The 19,847-nt window shown below is 36.4% G+C and overlaps 1 protein-coding gene across 1 annotated transcript in view; it reads right to left on the bottom strand.

Moving 5' to 3' along the window:
* LOC142354346 (angiotensin-converting enzyme-related protein-like) overlaps positions 1 to 19,847 on the bottom strand; it is a 134,062-nt gene that overhangs the window by 37,101 nt on the left and 77,114 nt on the right. Inside the window, exon 8 of the mRNA XM_075406620.1 lies at positions 18,055 to 18,220. Within this exon, the coding sequence (XP_075262735.1) occupies positions 18,055 to 18,220 (166 nt within the window). The remainder of the gene's footprint in view (positions 1 to 18,054; positions 18,221 to 19,847) is intronic.

Genomic DNA, 19,847 nt, shown 5'->3' with positions numbered 1-19,847 from the left:
TGCAGTTGTGTGTTAGTTGTGCTAGTTTTCCCTACAATTTAGCGTCTGCTAATGCTTTATGACAGTATTGAACGTTTAATTAAGTCCAGAAAAAAAATGAAGTTTTTAAAGAAAAAAGTTTTCGATACTTCTTACTTTGGTTTTTCGGGTCGTAAGATGTTAAGTGCGACGAAGTCGGTTGGTTAGGTGACCCGGTGACAAAAACAGTTTTCCTGAATAATTTTCCTTGTGCTTTTGGTTAGGAATATCGTAACTGTTTGAGATAAAAAAACACGGCGGGCCATGGGGTACATCTGCTCAAAATCCAAATTTCAATGTTTGCATGTTTGCAAACATTGGAATTTGGATTTTGAGGAGATGTACCCTAATGCCCGCTTTTTTTTGACACCTACAAACAAAGGGCTATCTAGATCGTTATTTTGCGCTAATAAAAATTTTTGCCCAGATTTGGAATAACTTGTCTAAAAAATGAATTTATGTGAAGGCCATAATTTTTGCCTCAGTTTTGTGTGTGTCTGTTTTGTTTGTGCCGTATGTGTTTTGCTCCAATTTTGGGTGATCAAATACTGCGCTCGTCGAATATAAAAAGCAGTTTTGTCTGTTTTGCGGAGAAAAAAAAACGTTTCTTATCTGTCTCCAAGAAAAAAACTTGGCGAGCGTTCTTGATTTCACTCAGAACAATGTTCTTTTTTAACTCAGACATTGAGTAGAGTATAGCTAAGGACCCTCTGTTGTGACAGATGAATTAAGGCAGCTTTTTTTAACGTGCGCGTTTGATTAATGGAGAAAATTCCGTTCAACTTGTGTTGGTGGGGTGATTTCGTACAAGCGTTCTGGTGCTCTTCCGAGGAAACCTAATGTCATTCTAACGTGCTCGGCAATAAGTTATGCAGTTGTGTGTTAGTTGTGCTAGTTTTCCCTACAATTTAGCGTCTGCTAATGCTTTATGACAGTATTGAACGTTTAATTAAGTCCAGAAAAAAAATGAAGTTTTTAAAGAAAAAAGTTTTCGATACTTCTTACTTTGGTTTTTCGGGTCGTAAGATGTTAAGTGCGACGAAGTCGGTTGGTTAGGTGACCCGGTGACAAAAACAGTTTTCCTGAATAATTTTCCTTGTGCTTTTGGTTAGGAATATCGTAACTGTTTGAGATAAAAAAACACGGCGGGCCATGGGGTACATCTGCTCAAAATCCAAATTTCAATGTTTGCATGTTTGCAAACATTGGAATTTGGATTTTGAGGAGATGTACCCTAATGCCCGCCTTTTTTTTGACACCTACAAACAAAGGGCTATCTAGATTGTTATTTTGCGCTAATAAAAATTTTTGCCCAGATTTGGAATAACTTGTCTAAAAAATGAATTTATGTGAAGGCCATAATTTTTGCCTCAGTTTTGTGTGTGTCTGTTTTGTTTGTGCCGTATGTGTTTTGCTCCAATTTTGGGTGATCAAATACTGCGCTCGTCGAATATTAAAAGCAGTTTTGTCTGTTTTGCGGAGAAAAAAAACGTTTCTTATCTGTCTCCAAGAAAAAAACTTGGCGAGCGTTCTTGATTTCACTCAGAACAATGTTCTTTTTTAACTCAGACATTGAGTAGAGTATAGCTAAGGACCCTCTGTTGTGACAGATGAATTAAGGCAGCTTTTTTTAACGTGCGCGTTTGATTAATGGAGAAAATTCCGTTCAACTTGTGTTGGTGGGGTGATTTCGTACAAGCGTTCTGGTGCTCTTCCGAGGAAACCTAATGTCATTCTAACGTGCTCGGCAATAAGTTATGCAGTTGTGTGTTAGTTGTGCTAGTTTTCCCTACAATTTAGCGTCTGCTAATGCTTTATGACAGTATTGAACGTTTAATTAAGTCCAGAAAAAAAATGAAGTTTTTAAAGAAAAAAGTTTTCGATACTTCTTACTTTGGTTTTTCGGGTCGTAAGATGTTAAGTGCGACGAAGTCGGTTGGTTAGGTGACCCGGTGACAAAAACAGTTTTCCTGAATAATTTTCCTTGTGCTTTTGGTTAGGAATATCGTAACTGTTTGAGATAAAAAAACACGGCGGGCCATGGGGTACATCTGCTCAAAATCCAAATTTCAATGTTTGCATGTTTGCAAACATTGGAATTTGGATTTTGAGGAGATGTACCCTAATGCCCGCCTTTTTTTGACACCTACAAACAAAGGGCTATCTAGATCGTTATTTTGCGCTAATAAAAATTTTTGCCCAGATTTGGAATAACTTGTCTAAAAAATGAATTTATGTGAAGGCCATAATTTTTGCCTCAATTTTGTGTGTGTCTGTTTTGTTTGTGCCGTATGTGTTTTGCTCCAATTTTGGGTGATCAAATACTGCGCTCGTCGAATATTAAAAGCAGTTTTGTCTGTTTTGCGGAGAAAAAAAAACGTTTCTTATCTGTCTCCAAGAAAAAAACTTGGCGACCGTTCTTGATTTCACTCAGAACAATGTTCTTTTTTAACTCAGACATTGAGTAGAGTATAGCTAAGGACCCTCTGTTGTGACAGATGAATTAAGGCAGCTTTTTTTAACGTGCGCGTTTGATTAATGGAGAAAATTCCGTTCAACTTGTGTTGGTGGGGTGATTTCGTACAAGCGTTCTGGTGCTCTTCCGAGGAAACCTAATGTCATTCTAACGTGCTCGGCAATAAGTTATGCAGTTGTGTGTTAGTTGTGCTAGTTTTCACTACAATTTAGCGTCTGCTAATGCTTTATGACAGTATTGAACGTTTAATTAAGTCCAGAAAAAAATGAAGATTTTAAAGAAAAAAGTTTTCGATACTTCTTACTTTGGTTTTTCGGGTCGTAAGATGTTAAGTGCGACGAAGTCGGTTGGTTAGGTGACCCGGTGACAAAAACAGTTTTCCTGAATAATTTTCCTTGTGCTTTTGGTTAGGAATATCGTAGCTGTTTGAGATAAAAAAAAACACGGCGGGCCATGGGGTACATCTGCTCAAAATCCAAATTTCAATGTTTGCATGTTTGCAAACATTGGAATTTGGATTTTGAGGAGATGTACCCTAATGCCCGCCTTTTTTTTGACACCTACAAACAAAGGGCTATCTAGATCGTTATTTTGCGCTAATAAAAATTTTTGCCCAGATTTGGAATAACTTGTCTAAAAAATGAATTTATGTGAAGGCCATAATTTTTGCCTCAATTTTGTGTGTGTCTGTTTTGTTTGTGCCGTATGTGTTTTGCTCCAATTTTGGGTGATGAAATACTGCGCTCGTCGAATATTAAAAGCAGTTTTGTTTGTTTTGCGGAGAAAAAAAACGTTTCTTATCTGTCTCCAAGAAAAAAAACTTGGCGACCGTTCTTGATTTCACTCAGAACAATGTTCTTTTTTAACTCAGACATTGAGTAGAGTATAGCTAAGGACCCTCTGTTGTGACAGATGAATTAAGGCAGCTTTTTTTAACGTGCGCGTTTGATTAATGGAGAAAATTCCATTCAACTTGTGTTGGTGGGGTGATTTCGTACAAGCGTTCTGGTGCTCTTCCGAGGAAACCTAATGTCATTCTAACGTGCTCGGCAATAAGTTATGCAGTTGTGTGTTAGTTGTGCTAGTTTTCCCTGCAATTTAGCGTCTGCTAATGCTTTATGACAGTATTGAACGTTTAATTAAGTCCAGAAAAAAAATGAAGTTTTTAAAGAAAAAAGTTTTCGATACTTCTTACTTTGGTTTTTCGGGTCGTAAGATGTTAAGTGCGACGAAGTCGGTTGGTTAGGTGACCCGGTGACAAAAACAGTTTTCCTGAATAATTTTCCTTGTGCTTTTGGTTAGGAATATCGTAACTGTTTGAGATAAAAAAACACGGCGGGCCATGGGGTACATCTGCTCAAAATCCAAATTTCAATGTTTGCATGTTTGCAAACATTGGAATTTGGATTTTGAGGAGATGTACCCTAATGCCCGCCTTTTTTTTGACACCTACAAACAAAGGGCTATCTAGATCGTTATTTTGCGCTAATAAAATTTTTTGCCCAGATTTGGAATAACTTGTCTAAAAAATGAATTTATGTGAAGGCCATAATTTTTGCCTCAATTTTGTGTGTGTCTGTTTTGTTTGTGCCGTATGTGTTTTGCTCCAATTTTGGGTGATCAAATACTGCGCTCGTCGAATATTAAAAGCAGTTTTGTCTGTTTTGCGGAGAAAAAAAAACGTTTCTTATCTGTCTCCAAGAAAAAAACTTGGCGACCGTTCTTGATTTCACTCAGAACAATGTTCTTTTTTAACTCAGACATTGAGTAGAGTATAGCTAAGGACCCTCTGTTGTGACAGATGAATTAAGGCAGCTTTTTTTAACGTGCGCGTTTGATTAATGGAGAAAATTCCGTTCAACTTGTGTTGGTGGGGTGATTTCGTACAAGCGTTCTGGTGCTCTTCCGAGGAAACCTAATGTCATTCTAACGTGCTCGGCAATAAGTTATGCAGTTGTGTGTTAGTTGTGCTAGTTTTCCCTACAATTTAGCGTCTGCTAATGCTTTATGACAGTATTGAACGTTTAATTAAGTCCAGAAAAAAAATGAAGTTTTTAAAGAAAAAAGTTTTCGATACTTCTTACTTTGGTTTTTCGGGTCGTAAGATGTTAAGTGCGACGAAGTCGGTTGGTTAGGTGACCCGGTGACAAAAACAGTTTTCCTGAATAATTTTCCTTGTGCTTTTGGTTAGGAATATCGTAACTGTTTGAGATAAAAAAAACACGGCGGGCCATGGGGTACATCTGCTCAAAATCCAAATTTCAATGTTTGCATGTTTGCAAACATTGGAATTTGGATTTTGAGGAGATGTACCCTAATGCCCGCCTTTTTTTGACACCTACAAACAAAGGGCTATCTAGATCGTTATTTTGCGCTAATAAAAATTTTTGCCCAGATTTGGAATAACTTGTCTAAAAAATGAATTTATGTGAAGGCCATAATTTTTGCCTCAATTTTGTGTGTGTCTGTTTTGTTTGTGCCGTATGTGTTTTGCTCCAATTTTGGGTGATCAAATACTGCGCTCGTCGAATATTAAAAGCAGTTTTGTCTGTTTTGCGGAGAAAAAAAACGTTTCTTATCTGTCTCCAAGAAAAAAACTTGGCGACCGTTCTTGATTTCACTCAGAACAATGTTCTTTTTTAACTCAGACATTGAGTAGAGTATAGCTAAGGACCCTCTGTTGTGACAGATGAATTAAGGCAGCTTTTTTTAACGTGCGCGTTTGATTAATGGAGAAAATTCCGTTCAACTTGTGTTGGTGGGGTGATTTCGTACAAGCGTTCTGGTGCTCTTCCGAGGAAACCTAATGTCATTCTAACGTGCTCGGCAATAAGTTATGCAGTTGTGTGTTAGTTGTGCTAGTTTTCCCTACAATTTAGCGTCTGCTAATGCTTTATGACAGTATTGAACGTTTAATTAAGTCCAGAAAAAAAATGAAGTTTTTAAAGAAAAAAGTTTTCGATACTTCTTACTTTGGTTTTTCGGGTCGTAAGATGTTAAGTGCGACGAAGTCGGTTGGTTAGGTGACCCGGTGACAAAAACAGTTTTCCTGAATAATTTTCCTTGTGCTTTTGGTTAGGAATATCGTAACTGTTTGAGATAAAAAACACGGCGGGCCATGGGGTACATCTGCTCAAAATCCAAATTTCAATGTTTGCATGTTTGCAAACATTGGAATTTGGATTTTGAGGAGATGTACCCTAATGCCCGCCTTTTTTTTGACACCTACAAACAAAGGGCTATCTAGATCGTTATTTTGCGCTAATAAAAATTTTTGCCCAGATTTGGAATAACTTGTCTAAAAAATGAATTTATGTGAAGGCCATAATTTTTGCCTCAGTTTTGTGTGTGTCTGTTTTGTTTGTGCCGTATGTGTTTTGCTCCAATTTTGGGTGATCAAATACTGCGCTCGTCGAATATTAAAAGCAGTTTTGTCTGTTTTGAGGAGAAAAAAAACGTTTCTTATCTGTCTCCAAGAAAAAAACTTGGCGAGCGTTCTTGATTTCACTCAGAACAATGTTCTTTTTTAACTCAGACATTGAGTAGAGTATAGCTAAGGACCCTCTGTTGTGACAGATGAATTAAGGCAGCTTTTTTTAACGTGCGCGTTTGATTAATGGAGAAAATTCCGTTCAACTTGTGTTGGTGGGGTGATTTCGTACAAGCGTTCTGGTGCTCTTCCGAGGAAACCTAATGTCATTCTAACGTGCTCGGCAATAAGTTATGCAGTTGTGTGTTAGTTGTGCTAGTTTTCCCTACAATTTAGCGTCTGCTAATGCTTTATGACAGTATTGAACGTTTAATTAAGTCCAGAAAAAAATGAAGTTTTTAAAGAAAAAAGTTTTCGATACTTCTTACTTTGGTTTTTCGGGTCGTAAGATGTTAAGTGCGACGAAGTCGGTTGGTTAGGTGACCCGGTGACAAAAACAGTTTTCCTGAATAATTTTCCTTGTGCTTTTGGTTAGGAATATCGTAACTGTTTGAGATAAAAAAACACGGCGGGCCATGGGGTACATCTGCTCAAAATCCAAATTTCAGTGTTTGCATGTTTGCAAACATTGGAATTTGGATTTTGAGGAGATGTACCCTAATGCCCGCCTTTTTTTTGACACCTACAAACAAAGGGCTATCTAGATCGTTATTTTGCGCTAATAAAAATTTTTGCCCAGATTTGGAATAACTTGTCTAAAAAATGAATTTATGTGAAGGCCATAATTTTTGCCTCAGTTTTGTGTGTGTCTGTTTTGTTTGTGCCGTATGTGTTTTGCTCCAATTTTGGGTGATCAAATACTGCGCTCGTCGAATATTAAAAGCAGTTTTGTCTGTTTTGCGGAGAAAAAAAACGTTTCTTATCTGTCTCCAAGAAAAAAACTTGGCGAGCGTTCTTGATTTCACTCAGAACAATGTTCTTTTTTAACTCAGACATTGAGTAGAGTATAGCTAAGGACCCTCTGTTGTGACAGATGAATTAAGGCAGCTTTTTTTAACGTGCGCGTTTGATTAATGGAGAAAATTCCGTTCAATTTGTGTTGGTGGGGTGATTTCGTACAAGCGTTCTGGTGCTCTTCCGAGGAAACCTAATGTCATTCTAACGTGCTCGGCAATAAGTTATGCAGTTGTGTGTTAGTTGTGCTAGTTTTCCCTACAATTTAGCGCCTGCTAATGCTTTATGACAGTATTGAACGTTTAATTAAGTCCAGAAAAAAAATGAAGTTTTTAAAGAAAAAAGTTTTCGATACTTCTTACTTTGGTTTTTCGGGTCGTAAGATGTTAAGTGCGACGAAGTCGGTTGGTTAGGTGACCCGGAGACAAAAACAGTTTTCCTGAATAATTTTCCTTGTGCTTTTGGCTGGGAATATCGTAACTGTTTGAGATAAAAAAACACGGCGGGCCATGGGGTACATCTGCTCAAAATCCAAATTTCAATGTTTGCATGTTTGCAAACATTGGAATTTGGATTTTGAGGAGATGTACCCTAATGCCCGCCTTTTTTTTTGACACCTACAAACAAAGGGCTATCTAGATCGTTATTTTGCGCTAATAAAAATTTTTGCCCAGATTTGGAATAACTTGTCTAAAAAATGAATTTATGTGAAGGCCATAATTTTTGCCTCAATTTTGTGTGTGTCTGTTTTGTTTGTGCCGTATGTGTTTTGCTCCAATTTTGGGTGATCAAATACTGCGCTCGTCGAACATTAAAAACAGTTTTGTCTGTTTTGCGGAGAAAAAAAAACGTTTCTTATCTGTCTCCAAGAAAAAAACTTGGCGACCGTTCTTGATTTCACTCAGAACAATGTTCTTTTTTAACTCAGACATTGAGTAGAGTATAGCTAAGGACCCTCTGTTGTGACAGATGAATTAAGGCAGCTTTTTTTAACGTGCGCGTTTGATTAATGGAGAAAATTCCGTTCAACTTGTGTTGGTGGGGTGATTTCGTACAAGCGTTCTGGTGCTCTTCCGAGGAAACCTAATGTCATTCTAACGTGCTCGGCAATAAGTTATGCAGTTGTGTGTTAGTTGTGCTAGTTTTCCCTACAATTTAGCGTCTGCTAATGCTTTATGACAGTATTGAACGTTTAATTAAGTCCAGAAAAAAAATGAAGTTTTTAAAGAAAAAAGTTTTCGATACTTCTTACTTTGGTTTTTCGGGTCGTAAGGTGTTAAGTGCGACGAAGTCGGTTGGTTAGGTGACCCGGTGACAAAAACAGTTTTCCTGAATAATTTTCCTTGTGCTTTTGGTTAGGAATATCGTAACTGTTTGAGATAAAAAACACGGCGGGCCATGGGGTACATCTGCTCAAAATCCAAATTTCAATGTTTGCATGTTTGCAAACATTGGAATTTGGATTTTGAGGAGATGTACCCTAATGCCCGCCTTTTTTTTGACACCTACAAACAAAGGGCTATCTAGATCGTTATTTTGCGCTAATAAAAATTTTTGCCCAGATTTGGAATAACTTGTCTAAAAAATGAATTTATGTGAAGGCCATAATTTTTGCCTCAATTTTGTGTGTGTCTGTTTTGTTTGTGCCGTATGTGTTTTGCTCCAATTTTGGGTGATCAAATACTGCGCTCGTCGAATATTAAAAGCAGTTTTGTCTGTTTTGCGGAGAAAAAAAAACGTTTCTTATCTGTCTCCAAGAAAAAAACTTGGCGACCGTTCTTGATTTCACTCAGAACAATGTTCTTTTTTAACTCAGACATTGAGTAGAGTATAGCTAAGGACCCTCTGTTGTGACAGATGAATTAAGGCAGCTTTTTTTAACGTGCGCGTTTGATTAATGGAGAAAATTCCGTTCAACTTGTGTTGGTGGGGTGATTTCGTACAAGCGTTCTGGTGCTCTTCCGAGGAAACCTAATGTCATTCTAACGTGCTCGGCAATAAGTTATGCAGTTGTGTGTTAGTTGTGCTAGTTTTCCCTACAATTTAGCGTCTGCTAATGCTTTATGACAGTATTGAACGTTTAATTAAGTCCAGAAAAAAATGAAGTTTTTAAAGAAAAAAGTTTTCGATACTTCTTACTTTGGTTTTTCGGGTCGTAAGATGTTAAGTGCGACGAAGTCGGTTGGTTAGGTGACCCGGTGACAAAAACAGTTTTCCTGAATAATTTTCCTTGTGCTTTTGGTTAGGAATATCGTAACTGTTTGAGATAAAAAAACACGGCGGGCCATGGGGTACATCTGCTCAAAATCCAAATTTCAATGTTTGCATGTTTGCAAACATTGGAATTTGGATTTTGAGGAGATGTACCCTAATGCCCGCCTTTTTTGTGACACCTACAAACAAAGGGCTATCTAGATCGTTATTTTGCGCTAATAAAAATTTTTGCCCAGATTTGGAATAACTTGTCTAAAAAATGAATTTATGTGAAGGCCATAATTTTTGCCTCAATTTTGTGTGTGTCTGTTTTGTTTGTGCCGTATGTGTTTTGCTCCAATTTTGGGTGATCAAATACTGCGCTCGTCGAATATTAAAAGCAGTTTTGTCTGTTTTGCGGAGAAAAAAAACGTTTGTTATCTGTCTCCAAGAAAAAAACTTGGCGACCGTTCTTGATTTCACTCAGAACAATGTTCTTTTTTAACTCAGACATTGAGTAGAGTATAGCTAAGGACCCTCTGTTGTGACAGATGAATTAAGGCAGCTTTTTTTAACGTGCGCGTTTGATTAATGGAGAAAATTCCGTTCAACTTGTGTTGGTGGGGTGATTTCGTACAAGCGTTCTGGTGCTCTTCCGAGGAAACCTAATGTCATTCCAACGTGCTCGGCAATAAGTTATGCAGTTGTGTGTTAGTTGTGCTAGTTTTCCCTACAATTTAGCGTCTGCTAATGCTTTATGACAGTATTGAACGTTTAATTAAGTCCAGAAAAAAAATGAAGTTTTTAAAGAAAAAAGTTTTCGATACTTCTTACTTTGGTTTTTCGGGTCGTAAGATGTTAAGTGCGACGAAGTCGGTTGGTTAGGTGACCCGGTGATAAAAAAAAAGTTTTCCTGAATAATTTTCCTTGTGCTTTTGGTTAGGAATATCGTAACAGATTGAGATAAAAAAACACGGCGGGCCATGGGGTACATCTGCTCAAAATCCAAATTTCCAGGTTTGCATGTTTGCAAACATTGGAATTTGGATTTTGAGGAGATGTACCCTAATGCCCGCCTTTTTTTTAACACCTACAAACAAAGGGCTATCTAGATCGTTATTTTGCGCTAATAAAAATTTTTGCCCAGATTTGGAATAACTTGTCTAAAAAATGAATTTATGTGAAGGCCATAATTTTTGCCTCAATTTTGTGTGTGTCTGTTTTGTTTGTGCCGTATGTGTTTTGCTCCAATTTTGGGTGATCAAATACTGCGCTCGTCGAATATTAAAAGCAGTTTTGTCTGTTTTGCGGAGAAAAAAAAACGTTTCTTATCTGTCTCCAAGAAAAAAACTTGGCGACCGTTCTTGATTTCACTCAGAACAATGTTCTTTTTTAACTCAGACATTGAGTAGAGTATAGCTAAGGACCCTCTGTTGTGACAGATGAATTAAGGCAGCTTTTTTTAACGTGCGCGTTTGATTAATGGAGAAAATTCCGTTCAACTTGTGTTGGTGGGGTGATTTCGTACAAGCGTTCTGGTGCTCTTCCGAGGAAACCTAATGTCATTCTAACGTGCTCGGCAATAAGTTATGCAGTTGTGTGTTAGTTGTGCTAGTTTTCCCTACAATTTAGCGTCTGCTAATGCTTTATGACAGTATTGAACGTTTAATTAAGTCCAGAAAAAAAATGAAGTTTTTAAAGAAAAAAGTTTTCGATACTTCTTACTTTGGTTTTTCGGGTCGTAAGATGTTAAGTGCGACGAAGTCGGTTGGTTAGGTGACCCGGTGACAAAAACAGTTTTCCTGAATAATTTTCCTTGTGCTTTTGGTTAGGAATATCGTAACTGTTTGTGATAAAAAAACACGGCGGGCCATGGGGTACATCTGCTCAAAATCCAAATTTCAATGTTTGCATGTTTGCAAACATTGGAATTTGGATTTTGAGGAGATGTACCCTAATGCCCGCCTTTTTTTTGACACCTACAAACAAAGGGCTATCTAGATCGTTATTTTGCGCTAATAAAAATTTTTGCCCAGATTTGGAATAACTTGTCTAAAAAATGAATTTATGTGAAGGCCATAATTTTTGCCTCAGTTTTGTGTGTGTCTGTTTTGTTTGTGCCGTATGTGTTTTGCTCCAATTTTGGGTGATCAAATACTGCGCTCGTCGAATATTAAAAGCAGTTTTGTCTGTTTTGCGGAGAAAAAAAAACGTTTCTTATCTGTCTCCAAGAAAAAAACTTGGCGAGCGTTCTTGATTTCACTCAGAACAATGTTCTTTTTTAACTCAGACATTGAGTAGAGTATAGCTAAGGACCCTCTGTTGTGACAGATGAATTAAGGCAGCTTTTTTTAACGTGCGCGTTTGATTAATGGAGAAAATTCCGTTCAACTTGTGTTGGTGGGGTGATTTCGTACAAGCGTTCTGGTGCTCTTCCGAGGAAACCTAATGTCATTCTAACGTGCTCGGCAATAAGTTATGCAGTTGTGTGTTAGTTGTGCTAGTTTTCCCTACAATTTAGCGTCTGCTAATGCTTTATGACAGTATTGAACGTTTAATTAAGTCCAGAAAAAAAATGAAGTTTTTAAAGAAAAAAGTTTTCGATACTTCTTACTTTGGTTTTTCGGGTCGTAAGATGTTAAGTGCGACGAAGTCGGTTGGTTAGGTGACCCGGTGACAAAAACAGTTTTCCTGAATAATTTTCCTTGTGCTTTTGGTTAGGAATATCGTAACTGTTTGTGATAAAAAAACACGGCGGGCCATGGGGTACATCTGCTCAAAATCCAAATTTCAATGTTTGCATGTTTGCAAACATTGGAATTTGGATTTTGAGGAGATGTACCCTAATGCCCGCCTTTTTTTTTGACACCTACAAACAAAGGGCTATCTAGATCGTTATTTTGCGCTAATAAAAATTTTTGCCCAGATTTGGAATAACTTGTCTAAAAAATGAATTTATGTGAAGGCCATAATTTTTGCCTCAATTTTGTGTGTGTCTGTTTTGTTTGTGCCGTATGTGTTTTGCTCCAATTTTGGGTGATCAAATACTGCGCTCGTCGAATATTAAAAGCAGTTTTGTCTGTTTTGCGGAGAAAAAAAAACGTTTCTTATCTGTCTCCAAGAAAAAAACTTGGCGACCGTTCTTGATTTCACTCAGAACAATGTTCTTTTTTAACTCAGACATTGAGTAGAGTATAGCTAAGGACCCTCTGTTGTGACAGATGAATTAAGGCAGCTTTTTTTAACGTGCGCGTTTGATTAATGGAGAAAATTCCGTTCAACTTGTGTTGGTGGGGTGATTTCGTACAAGCGTTCTGGTGCTCTTCCGAGGAAACCTAATATTTTCTGAAACGTTTTTTATCTGTCTCTAAGAAAAAAACTTGGCGAGCGTTCTTGATTTCACTCAGAACAATCATAATTTTACCGGTTTTCCCGGTAAGACCAGCAGCTCATTCCCGGAAATACTTGCGGGAATTTTAAATTTCCCAGTTTCCCCGGTAAAATCCCGGCCGGTAAATCCCGGAAATACTGGCGGGAATCTTAAATTTCCCGATTTTCCCGGTAAGAGCCCGGCGGAGAAATCCCGGAAAAACTGGCGGGAATCTTAAAGTTCCCGAGTTTCCCGGTAAGATCCCACTGGTGAATCCCGGAAATCCCGCCGAGATTTAATTTTTTCCCGGTTTTCCTGTCAGGATTCTTAAATGTCCCGGATTTCCCGGCGGGAAATGCGGGATCTTGCTCTATCTTGGCACATCTTGAAATTCCCGGTAATTTTCCCGGTAAGATCCCCGGATCTTCCCCGTGTATTTCCCGGATCTTGTCGGGAAAAAAACCGGGATCTTAATAAGATTTCCGGGATTCGACGCACTGGGCCATGTATGTAAAATTCACGGAAATTTGTCCCAACTTTACCTGGACATGAGATTTAACATTTTTAATAAAAATAAAAATAACGATATAAAAATTTTGCAACCTTAGCTAGGTGTAACTTGATTTCACACGCTTGTTTTTCTTTCAACAATTCATTTCATTAAAAAATGAGAGAAAGATTGAAAGTGTTTGTTTTCGCCGTTTATTAGATTAGGTTAATTGAACTTAAAAAAGGCGGATTTGGTTGGCTCAAGATGTCTCTAATTATTTGTCGGAAAACTGTTTTTGAATTCAAAAGCTTACGACAAAAATGCAAGATTCTTGCAAGATTTTACATTCAAAAGAATTTTACGAAAAAAGTCAATTACGTTGTTCTGCTGATCAAAAATTATGATATCAGTCATTTCATTTGGTTTTCAGGTACGCTTTGCTACAAAAAACACACAAATAAATTTTCCTGAATTCAAAAACTTACAAGATTCTCGCAAGATTTTTGCAAGATTATGAGTCGGGCCTGAAAATTTTTTTTTATTGAATTCGGTTTTGTTATTTGATCAATAAACAATAATTTGCTTGACAGATGTTTTCTAGAATGTTTGTACCCTGAATCAGCTTACAAGATTTTGCAAGTTTTGCATTTACTCATCACAGGGATAAGCCTCAAAAACGTAAGAGTAACAAAAAAATTGCTTGTTTGCTGCATTTAGTTTCAAGTCGTGTATTCTATTTTTCCTCTGAAAAAACATTGACATTAACAGTTTTTGTTAAACAACACAACTCTCAAATGTTTGGCCCACTCTTTGTTTTTTTACAGTGTTCGCTTAATCTGTCTTAATAATAGGAGAGGGAAACATTTCTGGTAAACGAATTATTTGCCTTATTTTGCTAATGTGAAAAAAGTAAGATATATCAATTTCGATTTAATTATGTTCCAGATACGAGACTAAAAGATACATACAAGGAGAGATTTAAAACCATAAATTAGCATGTCTTATTATTCAATCGAGAAAGACAATAAGACAAATCATTATTGACACTAAAAGACAGAGCAGCAAACAAGGCTACAACAAGGCAACATTAAAAAGTCTATTTCTGAAAGAAGTAGTATCAAAGTTATTAAACACATTAGAATTTAAACGATACCGATAAATAGAATCTTTATGCCTGATTGGAGATACAAGTCTAGTTACAATAGACACTTCTACACAGGACAGCAAAAATAACTAAAAAACGGTAGGAATTGAAAAATTGTTTTCCATGCCAATTGAGCGTATGAGTCAATTAGACTGTTAGTGGATTGAGACAAAATAGAGCAATTATGCAACAATAGACGATTTGTGTCATCTGAAAAGTTTCCTCTCAAAAGCAGTTGAAGTTAAAAAAAAAACAGCTACATCAGATGTCAAGACGCAGCAAGTTAAGTTCTCATTGACAACAAATCTCAAAAGCACCGTACAAATCCTTAAAAAAGAATAAAACACTCAAGACAATTGAGAGCGCAATTACGAGCGCAAAAACATTGGGCTTTGAGCATAACAGCGCCGATTGAAAAGATTAGTTATTCTTTTAAGTGCCGAGAGAACACAAATATTAGAGTTGAACAAAACTGAAATGGTTTTTTTACACGACATGCAACTCTTCTAGAAAGGTACGCTTTTGTTTTAATTTCTCATTTAAAAAGACCAAATTTCTGCAAAACTCAATACAAGAAGTCTTTCTTAGCTTTAGCTATGGATAAAATTATACCTAAGGGATAAAGGTTTTGTTTGAATTTTGGTGTTTTTTTTTGCTTTTAGTTTGACTCTGAGCAAGACTTTTTTAGTTGTAAAGCAAAGTTCCATTAAAGAAAATTGTTCCCCATCTGAAGCTTTCCGACACATAATTACTTTTATACTTTTTTCCTTGAAATATTTACATTAGTCCCCTCGCCAAAATTATGAAAATTAAGAAAAATATTCTTAGGAATTAAAACTAGACTCTATTGACCACAAAATGACTTCAGTACTTTTCCCTCTAGTACGTAAACTGTAACCGAAAATTTGAACTGATGAAAAAAAAACAAAAAAATCTGCCCCTTATATGTGTTCCCACATTTTGAAAAAGAAATGTCTGAACAATTATAAAGACTTCGATATAATCCTACATGCTCTCAAAGCTAGTTCAATCTTGCCATTTATTCATAACAGAATTTGGTAAAAAATGATCGCAAAAATTAACAAAACAAGGCGCTGAAAAGCAATGAAATGCGCAAAAACTTTTAAGAAATTTCAAGTCAACTTCTGTTAGAAATCTTCTGCAACATGAACCAGGAAAAGCGAGAAAAATATAATCAAGACCTTCTGTAATAATCAGCGTGCATGTAATTTTTGAGCTTTATGATTCAACCTCTCTTCACCCAATACGAAAAAGACCGGGGATCACAAAAAATCCCCAGAAAAAAGTGACCTCTAATAAGATCTAAATTACATTATTGTCCTGACTTTGGTGCGACCTGATGACGGACTTGAGTCTGATCGGAGGTATACCCCAAAATTTCCGCCTTAGTAAAATTGGCTCTAAAATTAGATACATACAAAGAAAGAAATTTGGAGATATTCTTTGTATCTTACTTTTCGCAAAAGGGGTTCCGCCAATTTAGCGAAAAAAAAACATTCGGAACGAAAACTGGGTTACAAGTCTTGTAGCACGTTTCCGCTCAATTTAGGTATCTCTTATTTGCATTAAAATAATCTCTAATCCTCAATTGAGCCTAATTAACTGCGCGTTTTTTGAGCATGCAAAATTGGTTTAATAAATTGTAAAAGAACATTCGGAACAAAAAGTAGGTTACAAGTCTTGTTGCACGATTCCGCTCAATTTAGCTATCTATTGTTCGCATTAAAAGTATCTCTAATCCGCAATCAAGCTTAATAAAATGCGCGCATTTTGAGCGTGCAAAAGTGGTTTAATACTTTGTAATAAGCACTTTATTAAAGATATAATTGAGGCTTTTAAAACTTTAAAGCGATTTAAATACAAACAACTTTAAAGACAAAGTCGAAAAGCCGAGCCACCTGTTTTTTTGCGAAAAAGCCCTCGCTCAAAAAGAGCTTGTATACCAATGTTGGACTAGCAAACTCAATAGCTATAAGTAGGGGCATTGATGTAGAAACCAAGTGGTTTTTACCAAGAAAAAAAAATTGACCTGAAAATCCGACAAATATCATCAAAAAATATTAAAGGATTTTTCAGAAAAAAAGTCATTTTTATTCTTTTTTCTGTTTATAATTCACTGATCAAAAAATCTTAGTTTGCAAACTAATCAAAAAATTCATTCGGTTGTCATTTGGAGAGCGAATTACATGTCTTCAGATTCGGAACACCAAAGTCGAGTTTTGCAATCGCGTCCAATGTTTCTCAAATTTCCTATTCGCAGTATCTCCTATTCATATGGTTGGTATTGAACTGAAAAATTTTGCAATGGGGACAATACTTGAAAAAATGGTACATTAGAAAATAAAGTTTGGAATCGCAAAAAAATTGTCTATTTTTATGTGAAATGCCTTCTTATTTCTCGACTGTTGGGTCTAGCTGGTTAAAGTGATAAAAAAATAGTGTAACCGGCTAAATTTGGCTATGATGTAGAGAAATTTAAGATTAGTTTTACATAAAGTCACGTTCTGCAATTTCGTCCAATGTTTCTCAAAGTTCGTCTCGTATTTAAAAAATATGATGTGACCCTATGGGTCAAGAGGTTGTAGAATTTTGCTCATACTATTTTCGTAGTATTTCTCACTCATATGAGTTGTATTAAGCCAAAAACGTTTGCTTTGGGAGCAATACTTCAAGAATTGGTACATTAGAAATATAATTTTTGGAAACGCAAAAAAATTCGTCTGTTTTTTTTTATGTAAAATGCCTTCCTATTTCTCAACTGTTGGGTCTAAGTGAATCAAAGTGATAAGAAAATAGCATGTAAGGCTAACCTTGGCCATGAGGTAACATTGGCGCAAGTGAAACAAAAAACTTTTTGTGGACTCTTTATTTTTTTAACAATTTTTCGACAATTTTAATCTAATTTATGGCTTGATTTGCAGGAGCACATAAAAAATGAGTTCATTGTTCCCAAACGTGCTTTAAAAAATTCAGAAATTAGAAGAAAATAGAAGAAAATGGCAATCCAGGTGATCACTTTGTGCCGGCACTCAAGAAATAAAACCATGAAATTTACAAAATTTGCCACAAAACAGATTTTTCTCCCGAAAAATCCCTCGCTCAAAAAACGCTTTGTCTGTCAATGTGGCAGTGGCCGAATCTTTTTTCACTGGTCAAATCTATTTTTACTGGTCGAATCTGTTTTGTGGCATATATGGTGTACGTCCCAGTGCCACAAAGACTGATTTTTTTCCGAAAAATCCCTCGCTCAAAAAAGGCTTTGTTTGTCAATGTGGGAGTGGACGAATCTATTTTAACTGGTCAAATCTATTTTCATTGGCTTTGTTTGTCAATGTGGCAATGGCCAAATCTATTTTCACTGGTCAAATCTATTAGATGTATATAAAATCTCCTGTGTTAATGTTAACTCAATATGAAAAATTGATCAATAAAAATTTCTCCGTTTCAAATGTTTTCCTTTTCAAATGTCGGGAAATAATAATAAAAAACTTCTATAACGGTATGTTGATGTACTGATGTAGATTAAATCGGCTAGGAACTCTTCGATAAGTAACCATAAAGTAGTAATGAAGTTTTAATAATCACTTTTATGCTCAAAGCGCTTTAAATTAGGCTTAATGGCGGATTATATGCGAAATCTAGTTACATTGCGTGCGAAAAATCGATACATAAATGGAACGGATGTGTGATACAAGCCATGCAAAAAGTAGGTTATAAAGTTTGTAATTGTATTTCAAGGCTAGGATTTGGACACTTTTGCGAACACGGGCTGCTAATTTTCCTTCCATTTTACCGGTTTCTGCTAAAGTAGCTATTTTCCGCAATATTGTTCCACTTTCAATGTATTAACATAGTAAAAACAAGCACGAGATACACGCATCGGGCATATCTGTCCGTAACCATTTGGATATACCTCTGCGTCGTAATGTTACGGGAATTTCGACTTGGGTGAAGATACCTTTGTAGTAAAAGTAGGTCTCATTGGCATAGGCCATGAAATACTGCACGCGACCCATCTCGTGATGAATGGAGTAGAAATTGAGTTTAGATGCATTTCCACACATCTCTATTGTAATGTGGTCTCTGGGTACATTAAAAGTGTGCGCCATTGGATTACATTCAGCCTGAAAATAAAACAAAAATAAAAAAAATTAAACTAAACAGAGACGATAAAATGCGTTTAAAAAATCTTTGACATGGCCTGTTTCCACTGCAAGGGTCCAAATTAGGGTCCAAATTCGGGTTCAATCTGTCAGAAAATTATTTTTGCTAAAATAGCACACCATATTCATATTGCCCTCTTGGCATTTTCAGGTACATGCGAAAAGACATATCTTCCCGATAATTTGTCAGCAAGTTGACCACTTCTACTGTCGGAAATTGATAGTTGGATTCATAGATTTGGGATACAGATTAAAAATATCCATATTAAGTTGTTTAATTTTTCCAAAAAAAGGTTGTGCGAAAACAGCCTCAATAAGCCACAAAAATTTGACTTTGCCTATTTAAATTAATTTGTGTTTGTGTCACTGCTTTCCACAATAGACTCTAAAAACCTTTTAATTGGAGAGTAAAGAACCTCATTGACAAAAATTTGCATAGGAGTCCCTAGTAATATTAATTGCGCATTGAGAAGACCAATAACAGTTTACCTCTTAAACATGATATCCTTCAGGAAAATTTCGTTTCTTAATTAGATCTACATAAATTGAAACTTAAGCTGATTAAATCAAGTTTATGTGCTCGCAAACGAAGTTTGTAGTAACTCGAAGTTATTAGCCCTGTTGTAATTTGTTTGTAATTTTTTCAACACCATTTTTCGTTGGATTGATTTTTTGTCCTTCGTTCCTTTTGATTTTGAGGAGCGGAATGAATTTTTAAACATCGAGGAATCAAGTTATCGAGTAGTTCTCTAAGACTCTTACCAGTCTCTTTCTTTGCTATTCACAAAAACCGCTGAGGAGACTTAAATTCATGGTGTGAAGAGGCAACTTCTTGGAATTGCTACTTCAACCAAGTTTTGCAAAAAAATCGTTTGTTAATTTACAGAAACTACAGAAAACCCAATGGCTCAACCTTTTTATACCTGGAAAGTTACACCTACAATTTTGCAAACACACTGCGATGATAAAACTGTTGAAAATGGGTTAAGATTAAAAAATAACAATTTTTAAAACTTAGGATTGGTAACCCGGGTCGAGGTTCTTGGGTAAATTTTTGTAAGAAATGCGGTGATTGCGGTGAATTTTTGTAAGAAATGGGGTGATTGCGGTGAATGCGGTGAAATTAAATATTTCACCGCATTTCACCGCATTTCTTACAAAAATTCACCACAAAATTCACCGCATTTCTTACGAAAATTCACCGCATCGACGTTTGTGGCAAATTAATATAAGAAATGCGGTGAAAGCGGTGAATGCGGTGAAAAAAAAATTCACCACATTTCACCGCATTTCTTACAAAAATTCACCGCGAAATTCACCGCATTTCTTACAAAAATTAACCGCATTTGCTTTCCAACGTTAAATCAATCTGATTTAAGTTCACAAGAAATATCAAAGAAGTAAATGAGAGGTGGCGAAGCGGAATAAGCAGTTGAAGGCATGCAGGAGGTCAGAGGTTCGAACCCAGGTGGGGACGATTCTTTTTTGTAAGAATACTGAGAACGCGGTGAAAACAAATAATTCACCGCGATTCACCGCATTCACCGCAAAAAGATGTAAGAAATACGCGGTGAAATTTTTTTTTCTC

Source organism: Convolutriloba macropyga, chromosome 15 (genome assembly GCF_964194025.1).
Source record: "Convolutriloba macropyga chromosome 15, txConMacr16.3, whole genome shotgun sequence".
Lineage (NCBI taxonomy): Eukaryota > Metazoa > Xenacoelomorpha > Acoela > Convolutidae > Convolutriloba > Convolutriloba macropyga.
This window is presented reverse-complemented; position numbering and strand designations above follow the sequence as displayed.